Source organism: Sebastes umbrosus, chromosome 13, assembly GCF_015220745.1.
Source record: "Sebastes umbrosus isolate fSebUmb1 chromosome 13, fSebUmb1.pri, whole genome shotgun sequence".
Lineage (NCBI taxonomy): Eukaryota > Metazoa > Chordata > Actinopteri > Perciformes > Sebastidae > Sebastes > Sebastes umbrosus.
Window position 1 is genome coordinate 7,076,369 of NC_051281.1, and position 16,942 is coordinate 7,093,310.

Below are 16,942 nucleotides of genomic sequence, written 5' to 3' on the forward strand. Positions count from 1 at the left end.
AAAGCTGTTGGCCATGACTGTGACGACTCGCATGGGAAAAGATTTCCCCTATGCCAGGAACAACATGCCTCAAATCTCTCCTCTCATCAGATACAAAACAGGCCATGGCAGACCATTGTGACCATTTGCGTGAAACAAAGAGGGCTATTAAGTTGTTGTGGAATACTACGGCCGATATTTTGAGTTGGAAAGATTGCGTAATGCTCAAAAGAGGTAAAACAATTTAATGAGATCCTTGGAGGGTGAAGCAATTTAATAAAAACTTTCCACAGACTGAAACAGTTCACTTTCTGAATTCTGGAGATGGACAAACACCAAGTGCCTTTCTGTGAATGAATGAGATGCTTCAGTTCAGGTTGGATGTTATGTATTATCATCGAAGTGAGACTTCTTTTCATAGTTTAATTCATGTATGCTGGATATAAAATCTTCCTGTTTTATTACTGAACATATATTTTAGACAACTTTAATGGACGATGAGTTAAATGCATCATATATAACTCTTGGTGGGCATGTGGAAGTTAAGAAATACAGATATGTTTATTTTTTGGTTATATTCACAGTATATATTCTAATAATATGCAGTAATTCTACTATTCTGTACCTTATCTTTATACACAAGAATCTCCATGAGCCTATGTACATTTTCATTGCAGCTTTATTACTGAACTCGGTTGTTTTAAGCACTGCTATTTACCCAAAGCTTTTGGTTGACATTTTATCTGAAAAACAGATCATATCATATTCAGCCTGTCTCTTTCAATTTTATATAGTTTATGCTGTAAGCAGTTCAGAATTCTTACTGTTGTCAGCCATGGCCTATGACAGGTATGTGTCTATATGTAAACCTCTGCAATATCCAACTATCATGACAAAAAACACAGTGAGTATTTTCCTGTTTTTTGCTTGGCTTCTGCCTGCTTGTCATACTGTACTCCCAACAATACTGAGTGCTGAAACTAAACTGTGTAACTTAACTTTACAAGGAATATTTTGTAGCAATGCAATTTATAAACTTCAATGTGTAAGTTCAAGAGTAATTACTATATATGGTGTTGTTGCTTTATTAGATCTTGCAATACTGCCTATGCTCTTCATTATTTTTACATACACAAAAATACTTATAATAACCCATCGAAGTTGCAGAGAAGTCAGGAAAAAAGCAGCAGAGACCTGTTTACCTCACCTGTTGGTTTTAATCAGCTTTTCCTGTTTGTGTGCATATGATATCGCGATAGTTCGACTGGGATCTAATTTTCCAAAAATTGTGAATTTCATAATGACTTTACAAACCGTTTTGTATCATCCTCTCTTTAATCCAATTATATACGGACTAAAAATGAATGAAATCTCTAAACACTTGAAGAGGTTGTTCTGTCAAGCCAAACTGGTCTAATGTATTAAAAGTGATCTAACAGTAATAATGATGTTAGTGATTCTAATGTGCAGTCATTTCTTTTGTGATAATAATGCAGAGATGTGAATGTTATGATCTTTGGAAAGTATGTTAGGATTTGTTTCCACATTGTAAAGATCCATTTTACGGAAACAGTGAAGAGTATCTTCAGTTTGAACAATGTAATGATTCATTTATATGCTGCAGTTATTAAATAAATACATTTTTGTTAATTGTTGTTAATTGACTGTCTTAAGAGGGAGCATGTCACTTTGAATGACCTCTCCTACGGTTTCTCCCATAATATAAATGTGACATTGGGCTATAGTGTCCACATGTTTCAGCAACATGGGTGGGTCGGTTGACATGCAACAAACCTTTACGGGATCTGAATCGATTTGTACATTAGGCCTGCACGTTATGAGGAAAATCTGTAATAACATTGTTCAATATTGCGATGACGATATGACTTAACAAATATTGAAGTGTGCATATTAGCTACACATTTCCTACGTCAGCCTGATTGTCTTTAAATTCAGAAATTCTCCCCTTTACAGACATGCCCACTTTATGATAATCACATGCAGTTTGGGTCAAGTCATAGTCAAGTCAGCACACTGACACACTGACAGCTGTTGTTGCCTGTTGGGCTGCAGTTTGATTTTACCTGGTTAAATAAAGGTCAAATAAATAAAAAGTTTGCCATGTTATGATTTGAGAATATTTTTGTTATGCTAAATGCAGTACCTGTGAGGGTTTATAAACGGTAATAAATATATACATAAATTTATATAAAGCAAGCATATTTGCCAACTCCCATATTGATAAGAGTATTAAATATTTGACAAATCTCCCTTTCTCACATTTTGATAACCAACCCAAGGAACACCATTTTAATGCTTTAATGAAATAACATCCTCGTTCTCAACAGCTTGTATCAAAATTTGTGTTGTTGTTTTCTAATATTACTGCTGCATCATCAAACCATATCAAATCTGCCTGGGAGGCAGATCTTGGTGTTGAGTTGACAGAGCAGGTGTGGAAGGAGGGGATGGATAGGATTCACTTAAAATCAATTAATGCCAGGTAACAGCTGATTCAGTTCAAGGTCATACACAGATTACATTATTAAAAAAAAAAAAAGATTAACAAGATGTATCCTAAATAGAGCTGTCAATCGATTACAATATTTAATCGCATGATTGTCCATAGTTAATCGTGATTAATTGCAAATTAATCACACATTTTTTATCTGTTCAAAATGTACCTTAAAGGGAGATTTGTCAAATATTTAATACTCTTATCAACATGGGAGTGGACAAATATGCTGCTTTATGCAAATATATGCACATATTTAGTATTGGAAATCAATTAACAACAGGCAACAACAGCTGTCAGTGTGTCAGTGTGCTGACTTGACTATGACTTGCCCCAAACTGCATCTGATTATCATAAAGTGGGCATGTCTGTAAAGGGGAGACTCAAGGGTACCCATAGAACCCGTTTTCATTCACATAACTTGAGGTCAGAGGTCAAGGAACCGCATTCAAAATGGCCATGACAGTTTCGCCGTCTGCAGTTATACGGGCCCTGTACCGGACCATTGTGGTGAAGAGGGAGCTGAGCCGGAAAGCAAAGCTCTTGATTTACCACTCCATCTACGCTCCAACCCTCACCTATAGGTCATGAGCTTGTTGAACAGGTGCATTAATAAATTATTGGCTTTATACTTGAAAAGGTTTTTTTTGACTTACTTATAATAACAAGTGTAGTATCAAATCTTCACTTCACTGTCTCCACCGCGGCCTCTCCGATCTGCTGTTAGCTGGCTTTGCTGTGTGTATTTGGAGAGCTCCTCCACAGCCCTGACATGGAGAAGGGAAGAGGCGTTAGCGTGATAATAAATACTATGGTCTTTAGCCCCTTAATACCAGGTTTCGGTAACCATCCCTAAATTAAACACATTTTCATCCCAACTCGTCACATACTGACGCTTTTTGTCACGCCCCTTGGCGTCACTTTAGGTTTAGGCAACAAAACCACTTAGTTAGGTTTAGGAAAAAACAACATGGTTGGGCTTAAAACTTCTATGTTTGTAGAGGGAAATGAAACTGTCAGGTATTCAGGATAACAGGCTTGGACCCCAACGCAAGTAAGGATGAGGAGGCAACAGTCAGAGTACAATGATTTCAAACGAAAAAAACGTACGTAGAACACGAAATGCGGCAGGTCCAGCAGGCAGGTTACAGAAAAGACAATCCACAATGTATGGTCAAAAGGAATAAATTTGAACTACAAAACACTGGAATAAAACCTCAATATGAACTCAATATGACAATGAACTGACAGTGAAACAGGGGAAACACACAAACTAAATGCATATGGAGAGCAGGATGATTAAACACAGGTGGAACAGATCAGGGTGAGCCAGACAATCACAAAGGCGGGAAAAAAACAAAGGCAGGAAGTAAAACCAGACAAGACACAACAGGAGTGAACTTATCAAAATAAAACAGGAAACACTAGAATGAAAGAGACAAGGAACATAACAGAAAATCCCAAAGCATAGAAACTAAAATCAGGGAAAAGAGGGCTGGTACCCACCGACACGAAAACTGTCTTGGAGTCAGCTCAGACTCCCGACTCAGAAGCTGTCTTGAAGTCAGCTCAGACTCCCAACTCAGTACCTGGCTTGAAGTCGGCTGAGACCCCTGACACAGCGCTTCCCTGACAGCAACAGTTCAAAGAGGCAGTGAAGTGATCTTTAATGAACATGGAGAGGACATTGATGAACTTGAGGATTGTACTACATGGTACATCACATTCTGTGTGGGTAATGTTGTTCCGACAGAGACTTGTTTTGTTGTTTACTACCACAGTAACTGTCACGAGAAAGCTGATGGCCATGTTCGCCAGACATGGAGTGCTGGAGTTAGTCATCTCCGACAGCTTCATGGGACACTGAGCATGTGCTGTGCAGGGACGGCTGAAAGAGTGGTAAGCTCTGCCAACTTCATACTGGACAAAGGAAGAGGCCCAGGAGCTGGTCCATACTTGTCCTCTTTTGGTACACTGCAACTTATCAGTCAACTGGTTTAAGTCATCTAAGCAGCTCCTAATGAGAAGGAGGTTGCGTAGAATTGCCCCTACCACAAGCAGACACACTACCCAAAAAGGACCTGCCTGACTGTGACGACTCGCATGGGAAAAGATTTTCCCTATGCCAGGAACAACATGCCTCAAATCTCACCTTTCAACAGATACCAAACAGGCCATGGCAGACCATTGTGACCATTCGCGTGAAACAAAGAGGGCTGTTAAGTTGTTGTAGAATACTACGGCCGATATTTTGAGTTGGAAAGATTGCGTAATGCTCAAAAGAGGTAAAACAATTTAATGAGATCCTTGGAGGGTGAAGCAATTTAATAAAAACTTTCCACAGACTGAAACAGTTCACTTTCTGAATTCTGGAGATGGACAAACACCAAGTGCTTTTCTGTGAATGAATAAGATGCTTCAGTACAGGTTGGATGTTATGTATTATCATCAAAGTGAGACTTCTTTTCATAGTTTAATTCATGTATGCCGGATATAAAATCTTCCTGTTTTATTACTGAACATATATTTTAGACAACCATAATGGATGATAAGTTAAATGCAACGTATATAACTCTTGGTGGGCATGTGGAAGTTAAGAAATACAGATATGTTTATTTTTTGGTTATATTCACAGTATATATTCTAATAATATGCAGTAATTCTACTATTCTGTACCTTATCTTTATACACAAGAATCTCCATGAGCCTATGTACATTTTCATTGCAGCTTTATTACTGAACTCGGTTGTTTTAAGCACTGCTATTTACCCAAAGCTTTTGGTTGACATTTTATCTGAAAAACAGATCATATCATATTCAGCCTGTCTCTTTCAATTTTACATATTTTATGCTGTAGCCAGTTCAGAATTCTTACTGTTGTCAGCCATGGCCTATGACAGGTATGTGTCTATATGTAAACCTCTGCAATATCCAACTATCATGACAAAAAACACGGTGAGTATTTTCCTGTTTTTTGCTTGGCTTCTGACTGCTTGTCATACTGTACTCCCAACAATACTGAGTGCTGAAACTAAACTGTGTAGCTTAACTTTACAAGGAATATTTTGTAACAATGCAATTTATAAACTTCAATGTGTAAGTTCAAGAGTGATTACTATAAATGGTGTTGTTGCTTTATTAGATCTTGCAATTCTGCCTATGCTCTTCATTATTTTTACATACACAAAAATACTTATAATAACCCATCGAAGTTGCAGAGAAGTCAGGAAAAAAGCAGCAGAGACCTGTTTACCTCACCTGTTGGTTTTAATCAGCTTTTCCTGTTTGAGTGCATATGATATCGCGATAGTTCGACTGGGATCTAATTTTCCAAAAATTGTGAATTCCATAATGACTTTACAAATGGTTTTGTATAATCCTCTCTTTAATCCAATTATATACGGACTAAAAATGAAAGAAATCTCTAAACACCTGAAGAGGTTGTTCTGTCAAGCCAAACTGGTCTAATGTATTAAAAGTGATCTTACAGTAATAATGATGTTAGTGATGCTAATGTGCAGTCATTTCTTCTGTGATACTAATGCAGAGATGTGAATGTTATGATCTTTGGAAGGTATGTAAGGATTTGTTTCCACATTGAAAAGATCCTTTTTACGGAAACAGCAAAGAGTATCTTCAGTTTGAACAATGTAATGATTCATTTATATGCTGCAGTTATTAAATAAATACATTTTTGTTAATTGTTGTTAATTGACTGTCTTAAGAGGGAGCATGTCACTTTGAATGACCTCTCCTACGGTTTCTCCCATAATATAAATATGACATTGGGCTATAGTGTCCATGTGTTTCAGCAACATGGGTGGGTCGGTTGACATGCAACAAACCTTTACGGGATCTGAATCGATTTGTACACTAGGCCTGCACGTTATGAGGAAAATCTGTAATAACATTGTTCAATATTGCGATGACGATATGACTTAACAAATATTGAAGAGTGCATATTAGCTACACATTTCCTACGTCAGCCTGGTTGTCTTTAAATTCAGAAATTCTCCCCTTTACAGACATTCCCACTTTATGATAATCACATGCAGTTTGGGACAAGTCATAGTCAAGTCAGCACACTGACACACTGACAGCTGTTGTTGCCTGTTGGGCTGCAGTTTGATTTTACCTGGTTAAATAAAGGTCAAATAAATAAAAAGTTTGCCATGTTATGATTTGAGAATATTTTTGTTATGCTAAATGCAGTACCTGTGAGGGTTTATAAACGGTAATAAATATATACATAAATTTCTATAAAGCAAGCATATTTGCCAACTCCCATATTGATAAGAGTATTAAATATTTGACAAATCTCCCTTTCTCACATTTTGATAACCAACCCAAGGAACACCATTTTAATGATTTAATGAAATAACATCCTCATTCTCAACAGCTTGTATCAAAATTTGTGTTGTTGTTTTCTAATATTACTGCTGCATCATCAAACCATATCAAATCTGCCTGGGAGGCAGATCTTGATGTTGAGTTGACAGAGCACGTGTGGAAGGAGGGGATGGATAGGATTCACTTAAAATCAATTAATGCCAGGTAACAGCTGATTCAGTTCAAGGTCATACACAGATTACATTATTAAAAAAAAAAAAGATTAACAAGATGTATCCTAAATAGAGCTGTCAATCGATTACAATATTTAATCGCATGATTGTCCATAGTTAATCGTGATTAATTGCAAATTTATCACACATTTTTTATCTGTTCAAAATGTACCTTAAAGGGAGATTTGTCAAATATTTAATACTCTTATCAACATGGGAGTGGACAAATATGCTGCTTTATGCAAATATATGCACATATTTATTATTGGAAATCAATTAACAACAGGCAACAACAGCTGTCAGTGTGTCAGTGTGCTGACTTGACTATGACTTGCCCCAAACTGCATCTGATTATCATAAAGTGGGCATGTCTGTAAAGGGGAGACTCGAGGGTACCCATAGAACCCGTTTTCATTCACATAACTTGAGGTCAGAGGTCAAGGAACCGCATTGAAAATGGCCATGACAGTTTGGCCGTCTGCAGTTATACAGGCCCTGTACGACCATTGTGGTGAAGAGGGAGCTGAGCCGGAAAGCAAAGCTCTTGATTTACCACTCCATCTACGCTCCAACCCTCACCTATAGGTCATGAGCTTGTTGAACAGGTGCATTAATAAATTATTGGCTTTATACTTGCAAAGGTTTTTTTTGACTTACTTATAATAACAAGTGTAGTATCAAATCTTCACTTCACTGTCTCCACCGCGGCCTCTCCGATCTGCTGTTAGCTGGCTTTGCTGTGTGTATGTGGAGAGCTCCTCCACAGCCCTGACATGGAGAAGGGAAGAGGCGTTAGCGTGATAATAAATACTATGGTCTTTAGCCCCTTAATACCAGGTTTCGGTAACCATCCCTAAATTAAACACATTTTCATCCCAACTCGTCACATACTGACGCTTTTTGTCACGCCCCTTGGCGTCACTTTAGGTTTAGGCAACAAAACCACTTAGTTAGGTTTAGGAAAAAACAACATGGTTGGGCTTAAAACTTCTATGTTTGTAGAGGGAAATGAAACTGTCAGGTATTCAGGATAACAGGCTTGGACCCCAACGCAAGTAAGGATGAGGAGGCAACAGTCAGAGTACAATGATTTCAAACGAAAAAAACGTACGTAGAACACGAAATTCGGCAGGTCCAGCAGGCAGGTTACAGAAAAGACAATCCACAATGTATGGTCAAAAGGAATAAACTTGAACTACAAAACACTGGAATAAAACCTGAATATGAACTCAATATGACAATGAACTGACAGTGAAACAGGGGAAACACACAAACTAAATGCATATGGAGAGCAGGATGATTAAACACAGGTGGAACAGATCAGGGTGAGCCAGACAATCACAAAGGCGGGAAAAAAACAAAGGCAGGAAGTAAAACCAGACAAGACACAACAGGAGTGAACATATCAAAATAAAACAGGAAACACTAGAATGAAAGAGACCAGGAATATAACAGAAAATCCCAAAGCCTAGAAACCAAAATCAGAGACAAGAGGGCTGGTACCCCTGACACTCAAACTGTCTTGGAGTCAGCTCAGACTCCTGACTCAGGACCTGGCTTGGAGTCGGCTGAGACCCCTGACACAGCGCTTCCCTGACAGCAACAGTTCAAAGAGGCAGGGAAGTGATCTTTAATGAACATGGAGAGGACATTGATGAACTCAAGGATTGTACTACATGGTACATCACATTCTGTGTGGGTAATGTTGTTCCGACAGAGACTTGTTTTGTTGTTTACTACCACAGTAACTGTCACGAGAAAGCTGATGGCTATGTTTGCCAGACATGGAGTGCTGGAGTTAGTCATCTCCGACAGCTTCATGGGACACTGAGCATGTGCTGTGCAGGGACGGCTGAAAGAGTGGTAAGCTCTGCCAACTTCATACTGAACAAAGGAAGAGGCCCAGGAGCTGGTCCATACTTGTCCTCTTTTGGTACACTGCAACTTATCAGTCAACTGGTTTAAGTCATCTAAGCAGCTCCTAATGAGAAAGAGGTTGCGTAGAATTGCCCCTACCACAAGCAGACACACTACCCAAAAAGGACCTGCCTGACTGTGACGACTCGCATGGGAAAAGATTTTCCCTATGCCAGGAACAACATGCCTCAAATCTCTCCTCTCATCAGATACCAAACAGGCCATGGCAGACCATTGCGACCATTCGCGTGAAACAAAGAGGGCTATTAAGTTGTTGTGGAATACTACGACCGATATTTTGAGTTGGAAAGATTGCGTAATGCTCAAAAGAGGTAAAACAATTTAATGAGATCCTTGGAGGGTGAAGCAATTTAATAAAAACTTTCCACTGAGTGAAACAGTTCACTTTCTGAATTCTGGAGATGGACAAACACCAAGTGCCTTTCTGTGAATGAATAAGATGCTTCAGTACAGGTTGGATGTTATGTATTACCATCAAAGTGAGACTTCTTTTCATAGTTTAATTCATGTATGCCGGATATAAAATCTTCCGGTTTTATTACTGAACATATATTTTAGACAACTTTAATGGACGATGAGTTAAATGCAACATATATAACTCTTGGTGGGCATGTGGAAGTTAACAAATACAGATATGTTTATTTTTTGGTTATATTCACAGTATATATTCTAATAATATGCAGTAATTCTACTATTCTGTACCTTATCTTTATACACAAGAATCTCCATGAGCCTATGTACATTTTCATTGCAGCTTTATTACTGAACTCGGTTGTTTTAAGCACTGCTATTTACCCAAAGCTTTTGGTTGACATTTTATCTGAAAAACAGATCACATCTTATTCTGCCTGTCTCTTTCAATTTTATATAGTTTATGCTGTAGGCGGTTCAGAATTCTTACTGTTGTCAGCCATGGCCTATGACAGGTATGTGTCTATATGTAAACCTCTGCAATATCCAACTATCATGACAAAAAACACGGTGAGTATTTTCCTGTTTTTTGCTTGGCTTCTGCCTGCTTGTCATACTGTACTCCCAACAATACTGAGTGCTGAAACGAAACTGTGTAGCTTAACTTTAAAAGGAATATTTTGTAGCAATACAATTTATAAACTTCAATGTGTAAGTTCAAGAGTAATTACTATAAATGGTGTTGTTGCTTTATTAGATCTTGCAATTCTGCCCATGCTCTTCATTATTTTTACATACACAAAAATACTTATAATAACCCATCGAAGTTGCAGAGAAGTCAGGAAAAAAGCAGCAGAGACCTGTTTACCTCACCTGTTGGTTTTAATCAGCTTTTCCTGTTTGTGTGCATATGATATCGCGGTAGTTCGACTGGGATCTAATTTTCCAAAAATTGTGAATTCCATAATGACTTTACAAATGGCTTTGTATCATCCTCTCTTTAATCCAATTATATATGGACTAAAAATGAAAGAAATCTCTAAACACCTGAAGAGGTTGTTCTGTCAAGCCAAACTTGTCTAATGTATTAAAAGTGATCTTACAGTAATAATGATGTTAGTGATGCTAATGTGCAGTCATTTCTTCTGTGATACTAATGCAGAGATGTGAATGTTATGATCTTTGGAAGGTATGTAAGGATTTGTTTCCACATTGTAAAGATCCTTTTTACGGAAACAGCGAAGAGTATCTTCAGTTTGAACAATGTAATGATTCATTTATATGCTGCAGTTATTAAATAAATACATTTTTGTTAATTGTTGTTAATTGACTGTCTTAAGAGGGAGCATGTCACTTTGAATGACCTCTCCTACGGTTTCTCCCATAATATAAATGTGACATTGGGCTATAGTGTCCACATGTTTCAGCAACATGGGTGGGTCGGTTGACATGCAACAAACCTTTACGGGATCTGAATCGATTTGTACATTAGGCCTGCACGTTATGAGGAAAATCTGTAATAACATTGTTCAATATTGCGATGACGATATGACTTAATAAATATTGAAGTGTGCATATTAGCTATACATTTCCTATGTTAGCCTGGTTGTCTTTAAATTCAGAAATTCTCCCCTTTACAGACATGCCCACTTTATGATAATCACATGCAGTTTGGGGGCAAGTCATAGTCAAGTCAGCACACCGACACACTGACAGCTGTTGTTGCCTGTTGGGCTGCAATTTGATTTTATCTGGTTAAATGAAGGTCAAATAAATAAAAAGTTTGCCATGTTATGTTTTGAGCATATTTTTTATGCTAAATGCAGTACCTGTGAGGGTTTCCGGACAATATTTATCATTGTTTTGTGTTGTTAATTGATTTCCAATAATAAGTACATACATACATTTATATAAAGCAAGCATATTTGCCAACTCCCATGTTGATAAGAGTATTAAATATTTGAGAAATCTCCCTTTCTCACATTTTGATAACCAACCCAAGGAACACCATTTTAATGCTTTAATGAAATAACATCCTCGTTCTCAACAGCTTGTATCAAAATTTGTGTTGTTGTTTTCTGATATTACTGCTGCATCATCAAACCATATCAAATCTGCCTGGGAGGCAGATCTTGGTGTTGAGTTGACAGAGCAGGTGTGGAAGAAGAGGATGGATAGGATTCACTTAAGTTCAATTAATGCCAGGTAACAGGTGATTCAGTTCAAGGTCATACACAGATTACATTATTAAAAAAAAAAAGATTAACAAGATGTATCCTAAATAGAGCTGTCAATCGATTAAAATATTTAATCGCATGATTGTCCATAGTTAATCGTAATTAATTGCAAATTAATCACACATTTTTTATCTGTTCAAAATGTACCTTAAAGGGAGATTTGTCAAATATTTAATACTCTTATCAACATGGGAGTGGACAAATATGCTGCTTTATGCAAATATATGTATATATTTATTATTGGAAATCAATTAACAACAGGCAACAACAGCTGTCAGTGTGTCAGTGTGCTGACTTGACTATGACTTGACCCAAACTGCATGTGATTATCATAAAGTGGGCATGTCTGTAAAGGGGAGACTCGTGGGTACCCATAGAACCCGTTTTCATTCACATAACTTGTGGTCAGAGGTCAAGGAACCGCATTGAAAATGGCCATGACAGTTTGGCCGTCTGCAGTTATACGGGCCCTGTACCAGACCATTGTGGTGAAGAGGGAGCTGAGCCGGAAGGCAAAGCTCTTGATTTACCACTCCATCTACGCTCCAACCCTCACCTATAGGTCATGAGCTTGTTGAACAGGTGCATTAATAAATTATTGGCTTTATACTTGCAAAGGTTTTTTTTGACTTACTTATAATAACAAGTGTAGTATCAAATCGTCACTTCACGTCTCCACCGCGGCCTCTCCGATCTGCTGTTAGCTGGCTTTGCTGTGTGTATGTGGAGAGCTCCTCCACAGCCCTGACATGGAGAAGGGGAGAGGCGTTAGCGTGATAATAAATAATACGGTCTTCAGCCCCTTAATACCAGGTTTCGGTAACCATCCCTAAATTAAACACATTTTCACCCCAACTCGTCACATACTGACGCTTTGTCACGCCCCTTGGCGTCACTTTAGGTTTAGGCAACAAAACCACTTAGTTAGGTTTAGGAAAAAACAACATGGTTGGGCTTAAAACTACTATGTTTGTAGAGGGAAATTAAACTGTCAGGTATTCAGGATAACAGGCTTGGACCCCAACGCAAGTAAGGATGAGGAGGCAACAGTCAGAGTACAATGATTTCATAATGAAAAAACTTACGTAGAACACGAAATGCGGCAGGTTACAGAAAAGACAATCCACAAATTATGGTCAAAAGGAATAAACTTGAACTACAAAACACTGGAATAAAACCTCAATATGAACTCAATATGACAATGAACTGACAGTGAAACAGGGGAAACACACAAACTAAATGCATATGGAGAGCAGGATGATTAAACACAGGTGGAACAAATCAGGGTGAGCCAGACAATCACAAAGGCGGGAAAAAAACAAAGGCAGGAAGTAAAACCAGACGAGACACAACAGGAGTGAACTTATCAAAATAAAACAGGAAACACTAGAATGAAAGAGACCAGGAATATAACAGAAAATCCCAAAGCCTAGAAACCAAAATCAGAGACAAGAGGGCTGGTACCCCTGACACTCAAACTGTCTTGGAGTCAGCTCAGACTCCTGACTCAGGACCTGGCTTGGAGTCAGCTCAGGCTCCCGACTCAGGACCTGTCTTGAAGTCAGCTCAGACTCCCAACTCAGTACCTGGCTTGAAGTTGGCTGAGACCCCTGACACAGCGCTTCCCTGACAGCAACAGTTCAAAGAGGCAGTGAAGTGATCTTTAATGAACATGTAGAGGACATTGATGAACTCAAGGATTGTACTACATGGTACATCAAATCCTGCAACAAACAAGTCTCTGTAGTTCCGACAGAGACTTGTTTTGTTGTTTACTACCACAGTAACTGTCACGAGAAAGCTGATGGCTATGTTCGCCAGTCATGGAGTGCTGGAGTTAGTCATCTCCGACAGCTTCATGGGACATTGAGCATGTGCTGTGCAGGGACGGCTGAAAGAGTGGTAAGCTCTGCCAACTTCATACTGGACAAAGGAAGATGCCCAGGAGCTGGTCCATACTTGTCCTCTTTTGGTACACTGCAACTTATCAGTCAACTGGTTTAAGTCATCTAAGCAGCTCCTAATGAGAAAGAGGTTACGTAGATTTGTCCCTACCACAAGCAGACACACTACCCAAAAAGCACCTGCCATGACTGTGACGACTCGCATGGGAAAAGATTTTCCCTATGCCAGGAACAACATGCCTCAAATCACTCCTCTCATCAGATACAAAACAGGCCATGGCAGACCATTGCGACCATTCGCGTGAAACCATGAGGGCTGTTAAGTTGTTGTGGAATACTACGGCCAATATTTTAAGTTGGAAAGATTGCGTAATGCTCAAAAGAGGTAAAACAATTTAATGAGATCCTTGGAGGGTGAAGCAATTTAATAAAAACTTTCCACAGACTGAAACAGTTCACTTTCTGAATTCTGGAGATGGACAAACACCAAGTGCCTTTCTGTGAATGAATAGGATGCTTCAGTACAGGTTGGATGTTATGTATTATCATCAAAGTGAGACTTCATTTCATAGTTTAATTCATGTATGCCGGATATAAAATCTTCCGGTTTTATTACTGAACATATATTTTAGACAACCATAATGGATGATAAGTTAAATGCAACATATATAACTCTTGGTGGGCATGTGGAAGTTAAGAAATACAGATATGTTTATTTTTTGGTTATATTCACAGTATATATTCTAATAATATGCAGTAATTCTACTATTCTGTACCTTATCTTTATACACAAGAATCTCCATGAGCCTATGTACATTTTCATTGCAGCTTTATTACTGAACTCGGTTGTTTATAGCACTGCTATTTACCCAAAGCTTTTGGTTGACATTTTATCTGAAAAACAGATTACATCTTATTCTGCCTGTCTCTTTCAATTTTATATATTTTATGCTGTAGGCAGTTCAGAATTCTTACTGTTGTCAGCCATGGCCTATGACAGGTATGTGTCTATATGTAAACCTCTGCAATATCCAACTATCATGACAAAAAACACGGTGAGTATTTTCCTGTTTTTTGCTTGGCTTCTACCTGCTTGTCATATTGCACTCCCAACAATACTGAGTGCTGAAACAAAACTGTGTAACTTAACTTTACAAGGAATATTTTGTAACAATGCAATTTATAAACTTCAATGTGTAAGTTCAAGATTAATTACTATAAATGGTGTTGTTGCTTTATTAAATCTTGCAATTCTGCCTATGCTCTTCATTATTTTTACATACACAAAAATACTTATAATAACCCATCGAAGTTGCAGAGAAGTCAGGAAAAAAGCAGCAGAGACCTGTTTACCTCACCTGTTGGTTTTAATCAGCTTTTCCTGTTTGAGTGCATATGATATCGCGATAGTTCGAGTGGGATCTAATTTTCCAAAAATTGTGAATTCCATAATGACTTTACAAATCGTTTTGTATCATCCTCTCTTTAATCCAATTATATACGGACTAAAAATGAAAGAAATCTCTAAACACCTGAAGAGGTTGTTCTGTCAAGCCAAACTGGTCTAATGTATTAAAAGTGATCTTACAGTAATAATGATGTTAGTGATGCTAATGTGCAGTCATTTCTTCTGTGATAATAATGCAGAGATGTGAATGTTATGATCTTTGGAAGGTATGTAAGGATTTGTTTCCACATTGTAAAGATCCTTTTTACGGAAACAGCAAAGACTATCTTCAGTTTGAACAATGTAATGATTCATTTATATGCTGCAGTTATTAAAGAAATACCTTTTTGTTAATTGTTGTTGATTGACTGTCTTAAGAGGGAGCATGTCACTTTGAATGGCCTCTCCTAAGTTTTCTCCCATAATATAAATGTGACATTGGGCTATAGTGTCCACGTGTTTCAGCAACATGGGTGGGTCGGTTGACATGCAACAAACCTTTACGGGATCTGAAACGATTTGTACACTAGGCCAGCACGTTATGTGCTGACTTGACTATGACTTGCCCTAAACTGCATGTGATTATCATAAAGTGGGCATGTCTGTAAAGGGGAGACTCGTGGGTACCCATAGAACCCGTTTTCATTCACATAACTTGAGGTCAGAGGTCAAGGAACCGCATTGAAAATGGCCATGACAGTTTGGCCGTCTGCAGTTATACGGGCCCTGTACGACCATTGTGGTGAAGAGGGAGCTGAGCCGGAAAGCAAAGCTCTTGATTTACCACTCCATCTACGCTCCAACCCTCACCTATAGGTCATGAGCTTGTTGAACAGGTGCATTAATAAATTATTGGCTTTATACTTGCAAAGGTTTTTTTTTGACTTACTTATAATAACAAGTGTAGTATCAAATCTTCACTTCACCGTCTCCACCGCGGCCTCTCCGATCTGCTGTTAGCTGGCTTTGCTGTGTGTATGTGGAGAGCTCCTCCACAGCCCTGACATGGAGAAGGGGAGAGGCGTTAGCGTGATAATAAATACTACGGTCTTTAGCCCCTTAATACCAGGTTTCGGTAACCATCCCTAAATTAAACACATTTTCATCCCAACTCGTCACATACTGACGCTTTTTGTCACGCCTCTTGGCGTGACTTTAGGTTTAGGCAACAAAACCACTTAGTTAGGTTTAGGAAAAAACAACATGGTTGGGCTTAAAACTACTATGTTTGTAGAGGGAAATGAAACTGTCCGGTATTCAGGATAACAGGCTTGGACCCCAACGTAGGTAAGGATGAGGAGGCAACAGTCAGAGTACAATGATTTCAAATGAAAAAAACGTACGTAGAACACAAAATGCGGCAGGTCCAGCAGGCAGGTTACAGAAAAGACAATCCACAAAGTATGGTCAAAAGGAATAAACTTGAACTACAAAACACTGGAATAAAAACTCAATATGAACTCAATATGACAATGAACTGACAGTGAAACAGAGGAAACACACAAACTAAATGCATATGGAGAGCAGGATGATTAAACACAGGTGGAACAAATCAGGGTGAGCCAGACAATCACAAAGGCAGGAAAAAAACAAAGGCAGGAAGTAAAACCAGACAAGATACAAGAGGAGTGAACTTATCAAAATAAAACAGGAAACACTAGAATGAAAGAGACCAGGAATATAACAGAAAATCCCAAAGCATAGAAACCAAAATCAGGGACAAGAGGGCTGGTACCCACCGACACGCAAACTGTCTTGGAGTCAGCTCAGACTCCTGACTCAGGACCTGGCTTGGAGTCAGCTCAGACTCCCGACTCAGGACCTGTCTTGAAGTCAGCTCAGACTCCCAACTCAGTACCTGGCTTGAAGTCGGCTGAGACCCCTGACACAGCGTTTCCCTGACAGCAACAGTTCAAAGAGGCAGTGAAGTGATCTTTAATGAACATGTA

General features: G+C 38.5%; 4 protein-coding genes across 4 annotated transcripts; all 4 read left to right on the forward strand.

Annotated features, from left to right (window-relative positions):
• The first annotated feature begins 469 nt into the window (after positions 1-469).
• Positions 470-1,396, forward strand: LOC119499701 (olfactory receptor 2K2-like). Its single transcript, XM_037788856.1, has one exon. It carries the CDS (start codon positions 470-472, stop codon positions 1,394-1,396), a length of 927 nt encoding a protein of 308 aa, XP_037644784.1.
• Positions 1,397-5,035: 3,639 nt separating this feature from the next.
• LOC119499702 (olfactory receptor-like protein DTMT) lies at positions 5,036-5,962 on the forward strand. Its single transcript, XM_037788857.1, has one exon. The coding sequence runs from the start codon at positions 5,036-5,038 to the stop codon at positions 5,960-5,962; it is 927 nt and encodes a 308-aa protein (XP_037644785.1).
• A 3,599-nt stretch (positions 5,963-9,561) lies between these two features.
• On the forward strand, positions 9,562-10,488 carry LOC119499704 (olfactory receptor 6N2-like). The gene has a single exon (XM_037788858.1). It carries the CDS (start codon positions 9,562-9,564, stop codon positions 10,486-10,488), a length of 927 nt encoding a protein of 308 aa, XP_037644786.1.
• A 3,699-nt stretch (positions 10,489-14,187) lies between these two features.
• LOC119499705 (olfactory receptor 6K3-like) lies at positions 14,188-15,114 on the forward strand. The gene has a single exon (XM_037788859.1). The coding sequence runs from the start codon at positions 14,188-14,190 to the stop codon at positions 15,112-15,114; it is 927 nt and encodes a 308-aa protein (XP_037644787.1).
• The last annotated feature ends 1,828 nt before the right edge of the window (positions 15,115-16,942 follow it).

Coding starts and splice junctions, on each gene's coding strand:
- LOC119499702 (XM_037788857.1), top strand. CDS start 5,036: ATGGATGATAAGTTAAATGCAACGTATATAACTCTTGGTGGGCATGTG.
- LOC119499701 (XM_037788856.1), top strand. CDS start 470: ATGGACGATGAGTTAAATGCATCATATATAACTCTTGGTGGGCATGTG.
- LOC119499704 (XM_037788858.1), top strand. CDS start 9,562: ATGGACGATGAGTTAAATGCAACATATATAACTCTTGGTGGGCATGTG.
- LOC119499705 (XM_037788859.1), top strand. CDS start 14,188: ATGGATGATAAGTTAAATGCAACATATATAACTCTTGGTGGGCATGTG.